Raw genomic sequence first — 17,056 nt, 5'->3', positions numbered from 1 at the left:
AGCAGCAGCACCATCACCATCACCACCATCATCACCACCACCAGCAGCAGCAGCAGCAGCCACAGCAGCCGCCGCAGCCGCCGCAGGCACAAGCCCCTCAGGCGCCGCCGCCGCCGCGCGCCAAACTCTCGCCCGGCCTCTTGGACGGCGGCGGCGGCGGCGGCGGCGGGGGTTCCGAGCAGCTCCGTCCCGCCTTCGATGGAGCGGCGGCGGCGGCGGCAGCGGCAGCAGCAGCAGCAGCAGCAGCAGCGACAGCAGCGGCGGCCGCGGCCGCGGCGGATCGCTACTCGCTCTCCCCGCCGCCGCCGCCGGCCGCTTCCAGCCAGCCTCCGCCGGCGCCTCCGGCCGCTGCCTCGGCTCCCTCGCCCGCCGCCGCCGCCGCCGCCGCCGCCGCCGCGGCCAGCATGTTCCCGTACCCGGGCCACCAGCACAACGCGGCGGCCGCCTTCTCGCTGGCCAGCCCCGGGCGCTACATGGCGCACCACCCGGTCATCACCAACGGCGCCTACAACAGCCTCCTCTCCAACGCGGCGGCCCCGCAAGGCTACCCGGCCGCCGGCTACCCGTACCCGCAGCAGTACGGCCCCTCGTACCAGGGCTCGCCCTTCTACCAGTTCCCCTCCGCCCAAGGCGGGCTGGTGCCGGGCAAGGCGCAGGTCTACCTCTGCAACCGGCCCCTCTGGCTGAAGTTCCACCGCCACCAGACCGAGATGATCATAACCAAGCAAGGCAGGTAAGCGGCGCGCCGGCCGGCCGGGCGCACCCTCCGCCCCGTCCCGGGCCGAGGGGAGGCGGGCGCGCTCCTGCGAGGGCGCCGGGAAAAGGAGCTCCGCGCCGGGCAAGGCGCCTGCCCGCCGGCCTCTCCTCGGGAGTTGCCTTCCCCGGTTCCCCCTTCCTTCTCTCCCGCCTTTGAATGCCGGCTGCCTCTCTTCATTCCCTCTCACTTTCTACCTTTCGCGGGGAGTTTGGTTTTCTTTCGCTTTGGGCTCGCAAACCGAGAAGCCGCCGAGAAGGAGCGCAAGCAAAACAACAGGAGACAAAGAAGGGGAGGAAAAACTGTTCCCCCTTTTTTCCTTTTTCCCGTTTCTTTTCTTTTCTTTTGTTTTTTGGGGGGGAATTAATTTTCTTTTCTTTTTTGTGTGTCTTTATTCCCCCCCCCACCTTCTTCTCCTTAATTATTGCAATCTTTTTCTTCCTCGTTCTAGGGAGAATATTATGATAATAATTTTAAAAACCAAAACGCGTTGTTGCCTACTGTTAAGGACAGCAACGGATGTTCCATTTATCCTCCTCGTCGACAAGAACGACATCGCCACCGTTGTCCTTATTCCGGGTTGATCATTCGGGGCGTCATCTTGAGGATGGCCTCCCGCGCTTCCTAAGGGCCAGCGCTGCCCCCAGTTGCGCGCATGGCCGGGCTTATTATGCCGGCGACCTGCTTTCAAGGAGGCTTGGGCGGAGAGGCACCGGGAATCCGCAAGGCAACCTGAGCCTCGGGTCCCAGGTTTTGCTCCCGCGGTACCCCGTGTGACAGGCAATCCCCAGGCTCACGATCGCCCGCTGGCCTTTTGGGGATCCCGAAAGAAAGTTCCACGGGAATCTCTGGCACCTGCGTTCCGGTAGCTGGAAGACCTTTCTTTGGAGTCGCCAGGAAGGGCTGGTTGCAGCCACTGGGGCGACGGTCGCAGTCTGGCCGCCGGGGCCTTGGTAGCCCTCACCCTGTTTTTGGTTTTTTGGTGTGTTTTTTCGGAAGCAGGTGCTCGCCATTTCAAATCGGAATGGTGCTTAGCCTTGTCATCTGATGCTAAGTACACGGAATAGCTTTCCGCCGAGCGAAAGGGGGATACGAACTGGCTCACTTTGGGGGTTATTTTGCGCCTTTCTCAAGAGAAGGCGATCGACAAGAAACGAAAAACCGCAAGCTTATTTAGCAAAGGGCAAGATTATTGAGATCATTCAGCGAGAGGTCTCAAGGAGAGGGAAGGGGTTTTGTTTTATTTGTTCTATCAATTAAAAAAACATTTATCTCCTTTTTCTTTACAACAAGAAACAAAAACAAAAAAACCCTGCTTGCTTCCTTTCTCAAAACAGGCGGATGTTCCCTTTCTTAAGTTTTAATATTTCTGGTCTGGATCCCACGGCTCACTACAATATTTTTGTGGATGTCATCCTGGCCGACCCGAATCACTGGAGATTTCAAGGCGGCAAATGGGTTCCTTGCGGCAAAGCGGACACCAACGTCCAAGGCAAGCCTTCCCCCCAATTAACACGTTCGCTTCACCTCTCTCCCTCCTCCCCCCCCCCGCTCCTCCACTTCCATGCACAAAGGCGCGCGAGCGCAAACACACACACACACACACACAATCGGGCACCCTTCAGCTGAGGTGAGAAGGCTTAATTGGAGCCTTGGTGGACTGGTTCAGATCAGCCAGGTTGTGACAAAAGGAAGGGAGGGGGAGGGCGGCTGGAAGAGCGGGGAAGCGGAGGGAAAGGGTGGTGCAATTCTCAGGGTGTTTTTTTTTTAAATCTACCTCCTCCATCTCGCTTTTTAAGCTTCCTTTCCCCCCGTTTGTTGTTGACTTACACCATTCCCGGTTGAACTCAAACTGGAAGAGGCGATCCGCCGCCGCTTTTCGGGCTGGGAAGGGCCCAAGGGATTTTCTGAAGTCCTTGGTGGACAGGCTTGGAAGAGGGTGCCGGGGATGAGGAGGGAAGGAGTACACCTAATATAAATGGGATCCCTTCCTTCCTTCCTTCCTTCCTTCCTTCCTTCCTTCCTTCCCATCTGCTCTTGCTCTTCTTCGGCGCGTGTTTGGCGTGACCGTGTCCTGTCTTCCATTCAGGAAACCGGGTCTATATGCACCCCGACTCACCCAACACGGGAGCCCATTGGATGCGCCAGGAAATCTCCTTCGGGAAGTTGAAGCTGACCAACAATAAAGGGGCCTCCAACAACAACGGGCAGGTCAGTTGAGGACGCGCCGGCCCGGTCAGCTCCCCTTGGCTTCAGGGAGGCAGCGTTAGTTTTGTTTTGTTCGCGCCCCCCCCCGCAAGCGGACTGCCGAAGGGACTTGTCTTTCTTCTGCTTCCCAGCGACAAGTTCCGGAGGCGCGGGATCCGAGAGGCTCGCTTCCCTTCCCCGCCTTTCATAACCCGAGCGAAGAAAGCAAGCCTCCCGGAGCCGCAAAGGCTCGATTTGTTAAAAAAAGAGACAGAAACAAAGGAAGGACATTTTAAAGAATGGAGTCATCGATTCCAATTTAAAAAACACCCCCCCCCAAAAAAAAACCCACACCGAAAAGGAAAACTCAAAAAAGCAGATTGCGGGTGTGATCCAGTTATAGAGTGGCCAAAGTCACGGAGGGTTTGGGGGAGAAGAAAGGGGGGGGCGGCGGGAATCCCACCGTTTGCTGAAGAAGGTGCGCTGCCCGGGTGGGGGTGGGGGGGCGTGGGGGGGCGCGGCGGAGGGGAACAAAGGCGCCGCAGGACGGGAGGGAGAAGCCTGGCTCGGTCGGCGGGAGGCGGCGGCGGCGGTTCCCTCGGCTTTCCCTTTTGCTTTCCGCTGCCTCTCCCGTTCGCACCGATAAAGGCCGCGGCCAGGGCGAAGGTCCCGGAGCCCACGGCCCTGTTTTGTTCTCTCCCCGGCCCGCAGATGGTGGTCTTGCAGTCCCTCCACAAATACCAGCCCCGCTTGCACGTGGTGGAGGTGAACGAAGACGGCACCGAGGACACCAGCCAGCCCGGCCGCGTGCAGACGTTCACCTTCCCGGAGACGCAGTTCATCGCCGTCACCGCCTACCAGAACACCGACGTAAAGAGCTTCCTTTGAGTCTCGCCCCCCCCCCCTCGCCCTCGGACAGGGACAGGCCGGCCTTGGGAAGGCGGCGGCGGCGGCGGAGGGTTGGAGGGGAGGAATCCGGCTTGGTGGCAACGGGTGGGGTGTGCCCTGGGGAGCGAGTTAGCTTCGGCACCGCCACGAACCCGTCTTCAGGGGCGGCTGCCTTCTCCCGGCCAAGTGTCTTGGGGGCCGGGTGTGGGTGGGGTTGCGTTTAGGGGTCGCTTGGGTTTGGTTTTCGTCCTTTAGAACCGAAATCTCTGCCGAATTGGGAGCATCATGAGAGATGCCCGAGAAATCCCAGGCCGATTTCTCTGCTCCCTCGAGGGACCCCGGGGCCTTCCCCCCCCCGCGCGGGCGTTCCTTCCCGCCTCTCCGGCCAGGCCGAACTGCCGCCGTCTCACCTGGGGAGGCCAGTCGGCTTAGAACGCGCGCGCTCCTTTGATGCCCCGTGTGTGTGTGTGTGTGTGTGTGTGTGTGTGTGTGTGTTTGGTACGGTTGTGTGTTTGCACATACACGCACGCAGGGTTTGGTGCGCGCTCCTTTACAACACAAACAAACAAATAAAAATAAACCGGAGTCGCTGCCGCTCGGAAGCATTCCGTTGCGGGTGCCGTTGCTCGGGGGGGGGGGGCATCCTGTAAACTCATCCTTGGGCATAAGACTCGCTGAACTACCGAGTAGGCAGGGAAGCCACCGCCTGGTGCAAGGCTGTGCACGTCTACCCAGAAGTAGTCCTGATGGTTCAATGAGATTGGCTCCTCTGGCAAACGAGTACATCCGACGGCGATCTTTCAGTCTCCAAAGTCGGTTTTCAAATAAATGTTTTAGTTAACGAACCATTGCAGGTTCCACTGTGTTTTTGTTTGTTTTCGCTTCTCGCCTTTCTTTCTTTTCTTTTCTTTTCTTTTCTTTTCTTTTCTTTTCTTTTCTTTTCTTTTCTTTTCTTTTCTTTTCCTTTCTTTCTTTCTTTCTTTCTTTCTTTCTTTCTTTCTTTCTTTCTTTCTTTTCTTTCTCTCTCTCTCTCTTTCTCTCTTTCTTTCTTTCGGCTCTCAGTTCCGCCTTCTTTTGAGCCGTTAGGGCATCTCTCAGCCCTTCCCTACCGAAATTCATGCCTGTTCCCTTTCCGGCCCGCATTTCTTCATTTCTCAAGCACTACAATTCAGGAGGAAGCGGTGGTTGGGATAATTCTCTCCCTGCTGTTATTAACTGCAAGGGCCTCTTGTTGATCTACTCAAATCACCCAGAAACTTACCAGCAGATCGAGATCCAGCCTCTGCCTATCCGGATCTAAATACATCACTAGTCTCTTTAGTGAAGGCACCGTTGGGCACCTGTCTGGATTAGGCAGTCCAGCCACCAAAGCCGAGAGGCTGGGAAGGGAGTCCCACTGAATTAAATGGGGTTTCCAATCTGTGCGAGTCTTATTCCCAAGGAGTGTGTGTGTGTGTATGGGTCTGTGTGTGTTTGGGAGGGGGAGCCAAACTACAGGAAGTCCGAAGACGGATTTGAGGTCCCCAGTGCGGAGAGTAGCGAATGTTGCAAGGTGGCGGGCCTTGAGTTGCGGAGGCGAACTGGCATTTGAGCTGTTCCTTCAAGCGAAAATATCTGAACCCATCGAAGTTAATGAAGTCCTTAAGAAGGGACGGCTATGTGCCTGTGTGGGAGGGAGAAAGTCATGAAGTGTTTCTAAATTTTTAAAGTAATAATAATTAGCACTCTGCTCCTGTTAAAGAGAGGGACTTCCAAGATGAAGCCCCAGAAACGTTGCTTTTCCATAAATTAAAACAAAAGATAACCTGGCAGAGGCAGCACCGGCTTTTGTTCTTCCTTGTGTTCAGGAACAGATGGTTGACTCTCTCTTCCCCCCCCCCTCTCAGATCACACAGCTGAAGATAGATCACAATCCTTTCGCAAAAGGCTTTCGAGACAACTATGACACGTAAGTCACCTTGGCTTCAGTTGTTTATTCTCTGATCGTACCTAGAAATAAATGTAAGGGCGAGAGGACACCTTGGCGTGGCTAGTTGTGCCTTCTCGATTTCTCCAGAGAGAAATCAGTGGAATTAGATTTCTCATGATGGCGGAGTGTCCCTGGGACGGGTCCCCTCTGAGGACGTTTGGGAGTGTCCCTGAGAGTGAAAGCAAGCTTTGCACCGGGGAAAGACACGTCCAGGCACAGGCTAACCATCACCAACCCCGGTTAGAGTGCAGGACGAGCAGCCAAAAAGGGGCACCTGTTCAGCGGGTTCCTTAATGGGAAGACCGGGTGCTCGGGGAAACCGACTTTGGCCTCGCCGGCTTTCCCCCAGGTAGGGCGCTCTGCCTCGGTTTAGAGGCTTAGGGAAGAGAAAGCAAATCGCTGAGATTGGGGCGGCAGCGGAGAGGTATTGTTATCTAAATAATCTGGAGTGCATTAGGTAGGTGAGGAATATCTAGCTAGGTAGTTAGCTAGCTAGCTATTGCCTTTCCGTCTTGTGCTCCCTTGGAGTAAAAAAAAAGGGGTGGGTGGGTGGCTCCTGTTTTATACTCACAACAACCTTGTGAGGTGATTTAGATAATTCACAGCGAAGCAAGGGTCAAGTCTTCCCAATGGTCAGTCCAGCAGCTTTTATCATCCCTTCCCAGAATTCTTATCCCAGCTTGAAACGAATGTGTCTGGGATTTCCCCCCCCCCCCCCACTGTTGCATAAGCAGTGAAGGGAACTGCAGTACTTTTAAGCCTACTTTCTAGGGAAGAAGTTCCATTGCAACAGAACTTGCTTCAAACTAAGTTAATCCATGCTTAGAATCACAAAGGCTGATAAATAACTTCCTAACTTCAAATGATAATAATAATGATAATAATAATCAATTCTGACTTACGATGAGCCTTTTTAGGGTTTTATTGGTAGAGAATACCCAGAAGTGGTTTACCATCCCCTTCTTCTGGGGGCATCCTGGGACTGTGCAGCTTGCCCCCAAGGCCACACAGGCTGGTTCCTCTCCTTGGAAGCACAGTGAGGAATCAAACTCTCAGTCTTTAGCTCTGCAGATAGATATTTAAACCACTGAGATATACAGACAGCACCCTAACTTTAAAATGGGTGGGGAGTATCTGGCATTCCAGATCTTATCAGATTCCCAACACCCATATGTCCAAGCAGCATGGCCGGTACTTGGGGATGATTGGAGTTGTGGCTGAAAGATCCCTGGTTCTCCAAATGTAGTAGACAACAGAACGTCAACATCACAAAGGATACACCTTCTCCACCACAGTTCTGTAGCCACATATTAGGATGTTCTTTTTCATTTACTGTCTTAAAAGAAGAAGATGACTCTGGACTATAGAAAGGATGATTCTGGACTATCTCTCGTAGAAAAAAAATGAGCAATTGTAGAAAATGTGTATAATAAAGCTAATCCTGTTAGGAAAAGTCAGGAAGGAAGAAGATTCAGTGGAAGAGCCAAAGTTAAGGCATTATCTGGTTAGAAATCTCACAACAATTATGGTTTCTAGTCCACCCTCCCACTGCCCCCCCCCCGCGATTTAAATATCTGATCTTTAAAACCGGATCAAAACAACAAAACTTAGGATAAAAAAAATTGGGGGGCTGGCACAGGTTTTAAGTTACCCAGAATGCCTCTTTACCAGGCTCCTGGAGAAACCTCAGTCCTTTCAGAACCCCTCGGGTTTTCAAACGAACCGAAGGGTCACCTTATGAAACTTTTTTGTGTGTGGGGTGCTGCTTGTACAGCCTTTCCCCCACCCCGCCTGCAAGAGGTGGGTTTTGTCCTCAACCTCTGTTGAGAACGGATGAAGCTACTGCAGCAAAAAGAATCTCAGGTCTCAAGGCCAAGGACCGACATAAAGCTGACTGGTGGTTGATGGCCGTGGGGACTTCAGAAGCCAGTTCAGCAGGAACGTAGGCATCTCTTGGCTCAGAAGCCATGCCCACAGGATTCAAAAGGGGTTTTACCCTCTGGCATAAGCAATCTGGGGAAGGAAAGTTACCTGTGAGTCCCAGGTCAGTGTGCAAAGGGTGGCAGAAATACAGTCGCTATTGCCTTGCTGGCTGGAGGTGTCCATGGCTCAGCAGGAAAAGTATGCAATGGCTGAAATCTAGTAGTAAGTCACAGGTAGAGTAGGCCCATTAGAATCAATGGGACTTATGGAGGAATTGACTCTGCAGATCCCAGCTCATTCAGTGGGCCTGCTCTACTTCCCAGTCTCAATCTCTGGTAGAGACTGGCTTTTTTTTTGGGAAAGCCAAGCTAGTCACCCAACTAGACCTGTAATTAATAAATGTGGGAGGGTGAAATGTGGCCTGCAGAGGCTATGAATGATAGGCAGAACTTTCCTCTCCCTTCTTCAGTGCCATGGAAACAGTCTCTTTGGATTCTATTAGACCTTCAGACTTTAAGTAGCATGCGGGGGGGGGGGGAATAAAGTTGCACATTGAGGTGCAATTTTAGATTGCAAACCACCAGCCCCTTTCTAGAGGGACGCTTCTGAAGCGTGTTGGGACCTAGTGGCCCAAAAGGTCCCTGAAGACCTCCCTGCGGGGGTCCGGAAAGGAGCGCCTGCTATTTTGGAGAGGGACCCCCAAAGATTTTTCTCAAGCACAGTTATGGCCCCGATTGTAAGATATGCTTGTGATGGAAAAGCAGCCTTCGGGTTCTCCCAGCATCGGCATGTTAGCAGAGGGAGGGACCCGTTCTCCTTTAACATGCTTCAGCCACCTTCGTGATCTACTCAGCTGGTGACAACGAAAGAACAAAGGGAATCCCTTGCCCCGGGCACCCCGCCCTGGAAGCACCCCCATCGCAAGCAGCCAGCCAGCCAGGGAAGGCCCTCCAAAACGGAGAGAACAAAACGGAGGCCCTGTCTCTAGAATTAATTTGGGGCGGGCGGGCGGGCGAGGTGGAATCTTCGCTAGGCTTGGTCGCCCTGCGACGCCCTTGCGTGGGGAACAATCCTGCGTGGGACTCCTACGTCCCGCTGGCTTCCGAGGTAAGCTGAGGCTGGAAGCTCTTCCCGTTCTCCGGGTCCGATTAGGCGCCGTGTTTGAAAATGAATAGCGAGGGCGAGAGAAAGGGGGGCCGGCTGCTGATAAGTCTTCTTCTGGCTTGAGGAATCCAGTCTGTTTTTGTGAAATGAAAGGGAAGGGAGACATTTTTTAAAAAAGAAAAAGAAAGAAGCGAGTGTGGTTGCATGGCTGCCCCTAAGATGCCCTCAACCAACCCTTGATAAATGGGGGGGGGGGCGATTTTCAGTGAAGGCAGGCCCGTCGCCGTCCCTCTCTCTCTCTCTCTCTCGCCTTTGCTGGCAGCGGCCCTTGTTATGTCAGGGGCGATGGAGAGAACTCGGCAGCGTCGGCCTGGCCTGCTGTTTGTTACAAATGACTCCCGAGGGCCTGTTGAGTGTGTTTGGGCCGGCATCAATTTGCCCCCACTGCCAGGCCTATTCTTGGCGGACGGGTGGGCGGGCTGCCGGGTTTAAAACAAACCATTAGCTTCGCCTTAACCTTTCGACAAGGTTAGGCTTCCCAAGCACTGTATAAATATCATTTTCCCTTGTAATGAAATGGCGTGCAGAAGGACCAGCAAGGATTTCAGGCCACTTTAGTCTGCATTATTTTTTTTTAAAAAAATTGAAGCTATAAAAAGTTTTTATTTTCTTTTAATCAGACTTGTACTTTAGTGAACCTGACATAATCCGATCTTTCCTTGTCTGGGTTAGTTATCAAGCAGACGAGGACTCAGTTGATTGGATTCTGGGTTCCAAGCCAGGCAGCGATCCTCTCCCGCTCTGGATCTCCAGGTGCGCTGCCTTGTCTAAAGCTCTAGGCTTCTCACTCTCCATTGATTTAAGGGGGTCAGGAATGCCGTTGTCGTTCCCTGGGAGGGGGTCGGTTTATTTTCTGTGTTATGGGTCTTCTAGAATTTTTTGGGGAAAAAAAGTTTCTTGCCCCCCTCTTCTTTCTTGGATGCACAGGCCAGAGAGACTTAATTTGTGCTAGAGTGTTGACACAATAAATCGCTTGGATTTCAAAATATATATATTAGTCACATTTATATCCTGCCTTTTCTTAATGAGCTCAAGGCTCTTTTCCTCCCCGCTGTATCTTCACAGCACCCCTGTGAGGTAGGCCAGAGTTTTCCTACCCTAAGGTAGACTGCTTGAAAATCAAAATGTTAGAAGAACTAAAAGGAAGAGATGTTCTGCGGCGGGAGGCCTCTAGGATCAGGGACTCCCCTCCCTTTTTTTAAAGGCTCCATGAAATGCTGATGCTAGCTTTGCAGAATAAATTACCCATTGTGTTGTAATGCTTGTCACCCTTCCGAGAACTGCAGTGACCCAGAACTAACCAGTAATTTGTACCCACCATTTTGTTATTCCACTTTCACCCCCTCCTCCTTTTATTGAAACCCCCCCATCTCCAGGGTATTTAACTCAGGTTGTGGTTGAAGCACTAACCATAGACCCACACCCATCCTTTCAGGGGACACACGGGACTCCCCATCATCTCTAGTTTCCTAAATTGGGGCTCCTGTTGTAACCATGGCCTAGAAGCAGTTGCAGGTGCAAAGCTCTCAAGTTGCCTGTTTGGGCAGCCACAGGCTTTTTTCTGCAACTGGGTTTATCCAAGTATGGGTGCATGGATTTTTCCCCATGGAAACACCTGTCATCATCTTCTGCTAGCGGAGAGGCAGGGAGACACCCTTGAGGAGGCAGTGGTGTTATCCAAGGTGCTGAAAACACTTCTGGAGTCTTAACACTCCTGCACTTTGTGGTATGAGGAAGAGGCTTGTAATCTAGGGAAGAGCTCATTGAAATAAACCCGCTACAGTAGTTTTTTACGGTTTAGCAGCAGTACTTACTGTTTTGTTTTCCCCTGCTTGATGCTTGACCGTCCCTGTTTCCCTAGGTTTGAAATGTGTTGCTTGAGAACTTGGCACAGGGATCCTTACCTGAGTAAAGGTTAATTTCCCTGCCTTTAGCACTGTCACTAAGAATCTCCCCAGTGTGTTCAAATCATTCTCTAGGGCAGCCATTCTCAACAGATGTCATATGGTCCCCTGGGTGTCGTCCCCTCGACATTTGAAGCAGGCCCACAGACTGGAAACAATTCTTCACACACCACCTTATAAAGTCTCTTATGGGACTTACGCAATCCTGAATCAGTCTTCCATTCCTTTCATATTGTAAAGGTTGAGAATGGTTGTTGTGGGTCCAGAGCACAGAGTGCCATCCTCTGAAGATGCCGGCCACAGGGCGAAACGTCAGGAAGAACAACCTTCAGAACATGGCTAAAAAGCCCGGAAAACCCACAACAACCATTAGATCCTGGCCGTGAAAGCCTTCGCGAATATGTATGTTGAGAATGGTTGCTTTAGAGGGAGTTGGGGGTGGGGGAGGCGAGGTCATCATCCCTAGATTTGCCTGTTTTATTTATTTTGTTTTTGATCCCAATAGGTGGGTGCCCCACTTTTAATTTCAGTGATGCCCGAACTAAATACAAGTGGGATATCTCACTCCCCTCATCATTGAGTTGCTGTACCTTTAAACACCTCAGAGAAGCAGACATTGTCTTTGTCCCGCTATTGTCTGGGAAGAGGGAGAGGCTGAGTGTTGACTCTGGGTTAAGAGGCAGGCGCCAGGGGGTCTGCGTGTCGGAGGGCAACCTGTGTATCTGCCTGCCTGGGTTGGAGGTCAGGTTCTGCCAAGTGGCGGCCTTTCCCTCAGCTGGTCACTCTGTGTGAGGGCCTGCAATGAGAAACTGAGAGGAGACAACCCGAGTGGTGGCCAATGGCAAGTGTGGCCTAAGCACCACACTGCCTTCTGTGCCACTAGTAGAGCCCTTAGCCTAAGGCCTGCTGCAGCCCTAAAAGGGGGGGGGGTAGGCCCCGTGGGACAGACAGGCGCAGGAGTCCCTCCTTCCGATGCCAGCAGGAGCCGGCTGACGGGGAGGTGCAGCCCAGCATCGGGGAGGACCAGCTGTTGCTCTGGCCGGTGGAACCTCCGTGACAGACGGGGGGGGGGCTACCCAGAGGTTGCATGGCAGCGCCCAACCACCCAGCGAAGTAGGGCCGAGCCGGGACCACGCCTGTCCCAGGGCCACCCCCAGGTTGCGAGGTCTTGTGAGGGAGGAGGGAGCGGCGATCTGGGAGGGGGGGCGCCCCCCCCCCAATATCCCGCTCTCGACTCGGGGCGGAAGGGAGGCGGTTGTTCCTCGTCTTCTGGCCGGGCCGGGGAGTCACGTTGCCTTCCTTTCTCCCTCCCTCCCTCTCCGCCCTTCCTCCCCAGGATCTACACCGGCTGCGACATGGACCGCCTGACCCCGTCGCCCAACGACTCCCCGCGCTCGCAGATCGTGCCGGGCGCCCGCTACGCCATGGCGGCGGCGGCGGCGGCGGGCTCCTTCCTGCAGGACCAGTTCGTCAGCAACTACGCCAAGTCGCGCGGCTTCCACCACCCGCACGCCCACCCGCACGCCCACCCGCACGGCCACGGCCACCCGGGGGCCGGCGGCGGGGCCGGGGTGGGGCCCGGGGGCGGCGGCGGAGGGGGCGGCGGAGGGGGCGGCGAGGGGCCCGAGCGCGGCGTCCCCCACCCCAACGGGCTGCTCTCCCCGCAGCAAGCCGAGGAGCCCGGCGCCCCCTCGCCCCAGCGCTGGTTCGTCACGCCCGCCAACAACCGGCTGGACTTCGCCGCCGCCGCCGCCGCCGCCTCGGCCTACGACCCGGCCGGCGAGCTGGCGGGCAACGCGGCCACGCTGCTCTCCTACGCCGCGGCCGGGGTCAAGGCGCTGCCCCTGCAGGCCGCCACCTGCCCGGCCCGCCCGCTCGGCTACTACCCGGACCCCTCGGGCTGGGGGGGCGCGCAGCCCGCCCCAGTATTGCGCCAAGGCCCTCTCCTGCTGGCCCAACGGCGGCGGGGGCGGGGGCGGCGGGGGCGGCAGCAGCAGCGCCCGGGCGGGGGCCAGCCACCCCTACCTGTCGGCCGGGCCCGGCGGTGGGGGCGGCGGCGGGGGCGGCGGGGAGGAGCCCGACAGCCTGGCGGCCCCGGAGCGCTCCCCCCTGGTGGCCGCCCCCCCGCCGCCGCCGCCCCCGCCCCCTCCCCCGCCGGCCGCCGGGCAGGCGCCCGAGGACTCCAAGCCGCCCAAGGACTTGTCCGACTCCAGCTGGATCGAGACCCCCTCGTCCATCAAGTCCATCGACTCCACCGACTCTGGGATTTACGAGCAGGCCAAGCGCCGGCGGCTCTCCCCGACGGGCACCCCGGCCTCCGAGAGCTCGTCGCCGCTCAAGAGCGAGCCCGCCTTGGGGCCCCGGGACTGCGACAAGACCTGCGCCAAGGACATCGGCTACTACGGCTTCTACTCGCACAGCTAGAGAGGCCGGCGAGGAGGAGGAGGAGGAGGAGGGGCCGGGGCCGGGGCCGGGAGGGGCGGCCGGGCACTCCCCCCCTCGCTCCCTCTCTCCCTCCCAGCCAATCCCTTCCCACTGAACCCCGGCTTTGCGCTGCGCTGGAGGGCCAGCCCCGGAGCGCGAGGCCGCTGGAGTGCTTCTTCCCCCCCCCCCAAACCCGCAGGCTGTCCCGCGCACGCGCTACCTCCCCCCCCCCAATCTCTCTCTCTCTCTCTCTCTGTTTCACACGCGCAGGTACACACATAGAGAGGCACGCAGGAGAGCTCAAGCAGCGGAGCCACTTGGTCTCCGCGGGAGGTGGAGGGCCCGGCATCCGCAAAGGATGGCGAAACTCCTGCGAGTCCTGCGTCCGCTAACTCTGCGGTCTTTCCCTCCCCAGGGCCCTGGAACTGTAATCATCTCCGAATGGTTTCCCTTTTGAGCTGGGCAGCCGGGACTAGGGCCTCCTTCTCCCGGCTGTTATTGTTCCAGAACCTAAACCTCTGCAGGCACAAAGAAGATACAGAGAGAGTACCCGAATCTAGTTAAGTTATTTTAGCCGAGCAGAGAACTACACCGCCCACTCTTTCCCTTCCTGGCAGAAAAGGTGCAATCATAATATCATGGATTACTGAAAAAAGAAAAAACAACTCCTGCCTTCAGATCGACTGTTTTGAGGCAACCACCGCTTATTGTCTAATGGTCAGGCAAAATCCACCTTGCGGTGAACTGGTTACCAGTACTACTAATAACAATCATGCGCTGTCAAGTCAGTTCTGACTTAATGGCAACCCTTTTCAGGATTTTTCTAGGCAGAGAATACTCAGAAGTGGTTTGCCGTCCCCTTCTTCGGGGGGGGGGAGCCCTGGGACGGTGCAGCTTGCCCAAGGCCACCCAGGCTGGCTCTGTCTGCAGAGGCACAGCGCCAATCAAACCCAGCACAGTGGTGAAAGGTGCCGGTCGCTCCCTTCCAACATTCTTATCTGTAGTGCAATTCTGAAACTTCAGTCCTCAACACACCGTTGTTTGAGATTAAGTTCCATGATGTTCCTCGGGAGTTTTTACTCTCTTCATGCTCTTGCAGCGCAATCGGGAGTAAACCCGGCAGCTTCCTTGCAGCTTGCTCCTAGGCAGGTGTGCATGGGACTGCAGCCGTACAGCTGCCCCGTCACGGAGCCGGAGGCCCGAAGGTCGCAGTTAACCGGCTTTGTGGTGGCCTCGAAAGATTTCCAAGCAAACTTGCTTTTTGAACTCTCACCGCCCTCCCAGCTCCATGTAGGATATGCGAAAGTCTTGGGCGTGCTTAGCCGCTCCCGGGCAATTTACCGGTTTTGTTTTTGAAAGAAGGTGATCGATCTAATGCCGGGTTGCCAGCGGCTGCAAACTCCCCAATTCAATCCGCTCGTTCTCCCTCCTCATCCTTCCCCCTTGAGGAGAAAAGTAGGAAGGGCGAATGGCCCTGATCCCTGTTTCTCAACCTCTCGGAGGAAATGGACTCTCCGTGGAAGGGGCAACCGCCGATTGTAGAAAGCGAGCCGTGGAGAAGAGCGGGGCATTTTTATAGCCAGAAGCTGCTGCTAGTTTGTTTAGGCTGCCCCAAGCAAACCCGCGGCCCTGTCCCCATGGAGGAGCAAGGCTCGTTGTGTGAGGGGCCCTAGTAGTGGTTGGGAAGATGTGTAGGACTCTGTCGCAAAACGGTGTGTGCGAGGGTCCCTTGTCAGAGGCAGGAAATAATGTGTGTGCGGGAGCCCCTGCGTTTCATAGGCGGACAAACTTGGCTTAAAAAAAAATCAGTGCCCAAAGCAGCCTTACAGCCATAGCGGAAAAGAAATCAAAGTCCAAACAATAAATTGGATTTTTAAAATAACAATAACAATGTTTTAAATATAATAATTTAAAAAACCTGTCCAGCTACAGGGAAATTTCGTATAAACTGGTCCAAAAAAATCCGTCAACAACCCAGTCAGGAGTCGCAGTACTATAAGCAGTTAGAGGTTTCGCTTAAAAAGAAAGGACCGCTCTCCCCAGAAGGCTGCAACCCGGCGCCCCTTCGCCGGCGAGGAATTCCTATCGAACGCAACGGGCCTTAGTTGTGAATATGGGTTTAGATCGGAAATGTGCGTGAAACCACGACATTTAGCTTTCGGTTCACGTCTAAATTGGCTTCTTTGTCCCTTCGGCCCCCGGTGGGTATCGAAATCGATTCCTCTGGGCAAACGCGACCAGGAGAAACCATTCCCGCTGATTTTGGGTAGGGGCGAACAGGCAGAGCGCAGGGGCGCGCAATGTAACGAGTGGGGGGTCCCAAGGGTGACCCCCTAGGGCTTGCCTTCAAGCAGGGCAGCCCCCAAGACTCGGGGCTTCTCCGCGGGTGGGAAGGTACCGGCAGGTCGACCCTGTCCTCTGGATCTCTCCGTGGAAGACGCCCAAGTTCCCTTCTCTTTCAAAACTTGGCTCCATAATTTTCGGCACCACTGGCCAGTCTTTATACTTGGAAGCGAACCCCAGTGGGAGGAAACAGATTGACCCTCACAAAGGGCCTAAATTTGTATGTTTTTCGGATCTTTTTCGTGCTAGCGCTAATGGGACTTGGAAGTTTGCAACCCTATGCGCACGTACTCGGGAGTTAGTTGAATCCAGCCAAACTTCCTTCCGAGCAATCCCCGCCCGGCGGAACTGGACCGATAACGAATCTGGTGGTGGCACCGGGTCTTTTTGGCGAGGCTGGAGCCGCGCCCGATCCAGCGCGCAATTCCTTGGAAGTAAATCCCATTCATTTCAAACAGTGTCCCCTCCCCTCCCCTCGTTTTTGGTCCAGGTCTGCCTGGTGAGGATCGCAGTTTGCAAAGCGCCATGTACACAGATGGCGCTAAATAAATAAATAGAATCCCAATGATTTTTTTTTTAAATTGTAGCAGTTATCTCACGGTGGTCTTTTCACTTCTGAAGGCAATCCTAAAACAGTGGATCCTGACTTCACTTGGATTGGCAGTTCGGGCCTACAATCTGCTCCCTGGAAAGCAAGTCCCTCTTGAATCCGATGCACTTTGAATTTGGCGGCAATTTAGTTCAGGATTTGTCAGCGCACTCCCGGCCGGTTTTAAGGGGACTTGAACGCATCTCTCCCGGGTTTTTACCGGCCGAAAATAATTAGGACCACAACGTGATGGAAATAAAAACTAGGAACACAATCCCGCCCAAGTATCCAGTCTTTTACACCCTTACTGGGAGGAAACGCTGGTAGGAACGGTAGGGCTGACAGGGGCCGACTGTGCGCTAACCACTTTTACAACCCCGTGGGTTTCAGTGAAAGAGTGACACGCGGTGGTCCTTGGTCCCACTGGCGTTTAAATGGATTCATAGACAAGGGCTTAAAAAAAATATCCTAGATTCTAGCTGAATCTTGCCTGCCCGAACAAATACTCTCGCCATGAAATGCCGCACATTAAGATTGAAATCGTAGGCTGATTTAGGCGGCCCCTTTGTACGTGTGGATGAGACCACCCAGCAATGCCATCAGCCGAGCGCATTCATGCCCTTTCAAGAAAAGGCAGCTCAGTGTAAAATAGGGCAAGATTTCCCTAAATTAAATAGGTGACCCGCGCTTAAAGAATGAATTCCTTGTAAACATGCCCGCCGATTGTCTGGGTTCTAACGGGTATTCACACGCACATCTCTCTCTCTCTCTCTCACACACACACACACACACACGCACGCACACACGCACACACACACACGCACTTCTCCTTACCTGACCCCCCCTTCCCCCCCTTCGCGTGCGGGTGCCGTTCTCTCCCCCCCTCCATCTCTCTACCTTCTTCTCTTCCC

The 17,056-nt window shown here is 54.8% G+C and overlaps 1 protein-coding gene across 1 annotated transcript; it reads left to right on the top strand.

Moving 5' to 3' along the window:
• The first annotated feature begins 395 nt into the window (after positions 1-395).
• Positions 396-13,281, top strand: TBR1 (T-box brain transcription factor 1). Its single transcript, XM_078376054.1, is given in 8 exon segments — positions 396-733; positions 2,092-2,246; positions 2,844-2,965; positions 3,653-3,811; positions 5,716-5,777; positions 12,126-12,296; positions 12,384-12,693; positions 12,695-13,281. Coding segments are annotated over 8 exon segments (1,827 nt in total). The 5' UTR covers positions 396-404; the 3' UTR covers positions 13,214-13,281.
• Positions 13,282-17,056: the final 3,775 nt, after the last annotated feature.

Source organism: Pogona vitticeps, chromosome 1 (genome assembly GCF_051106095.1).
Source record: "Pogona vitticeps strain Pit_001003342236 chromosome 1, PviZW2.1, whole genome shotgun sequence".
NCBI lineage: Eukaryota > Metazoa > Chordata > Lepidosauria > Squamata > Agamidae > Pogona > Pogona vitticeps.
The sequence above is the reverse complement of the archived record's forward strand: the minus strand, read 5'-3'. Positions and strand labels throughout refer to the sequence as shown.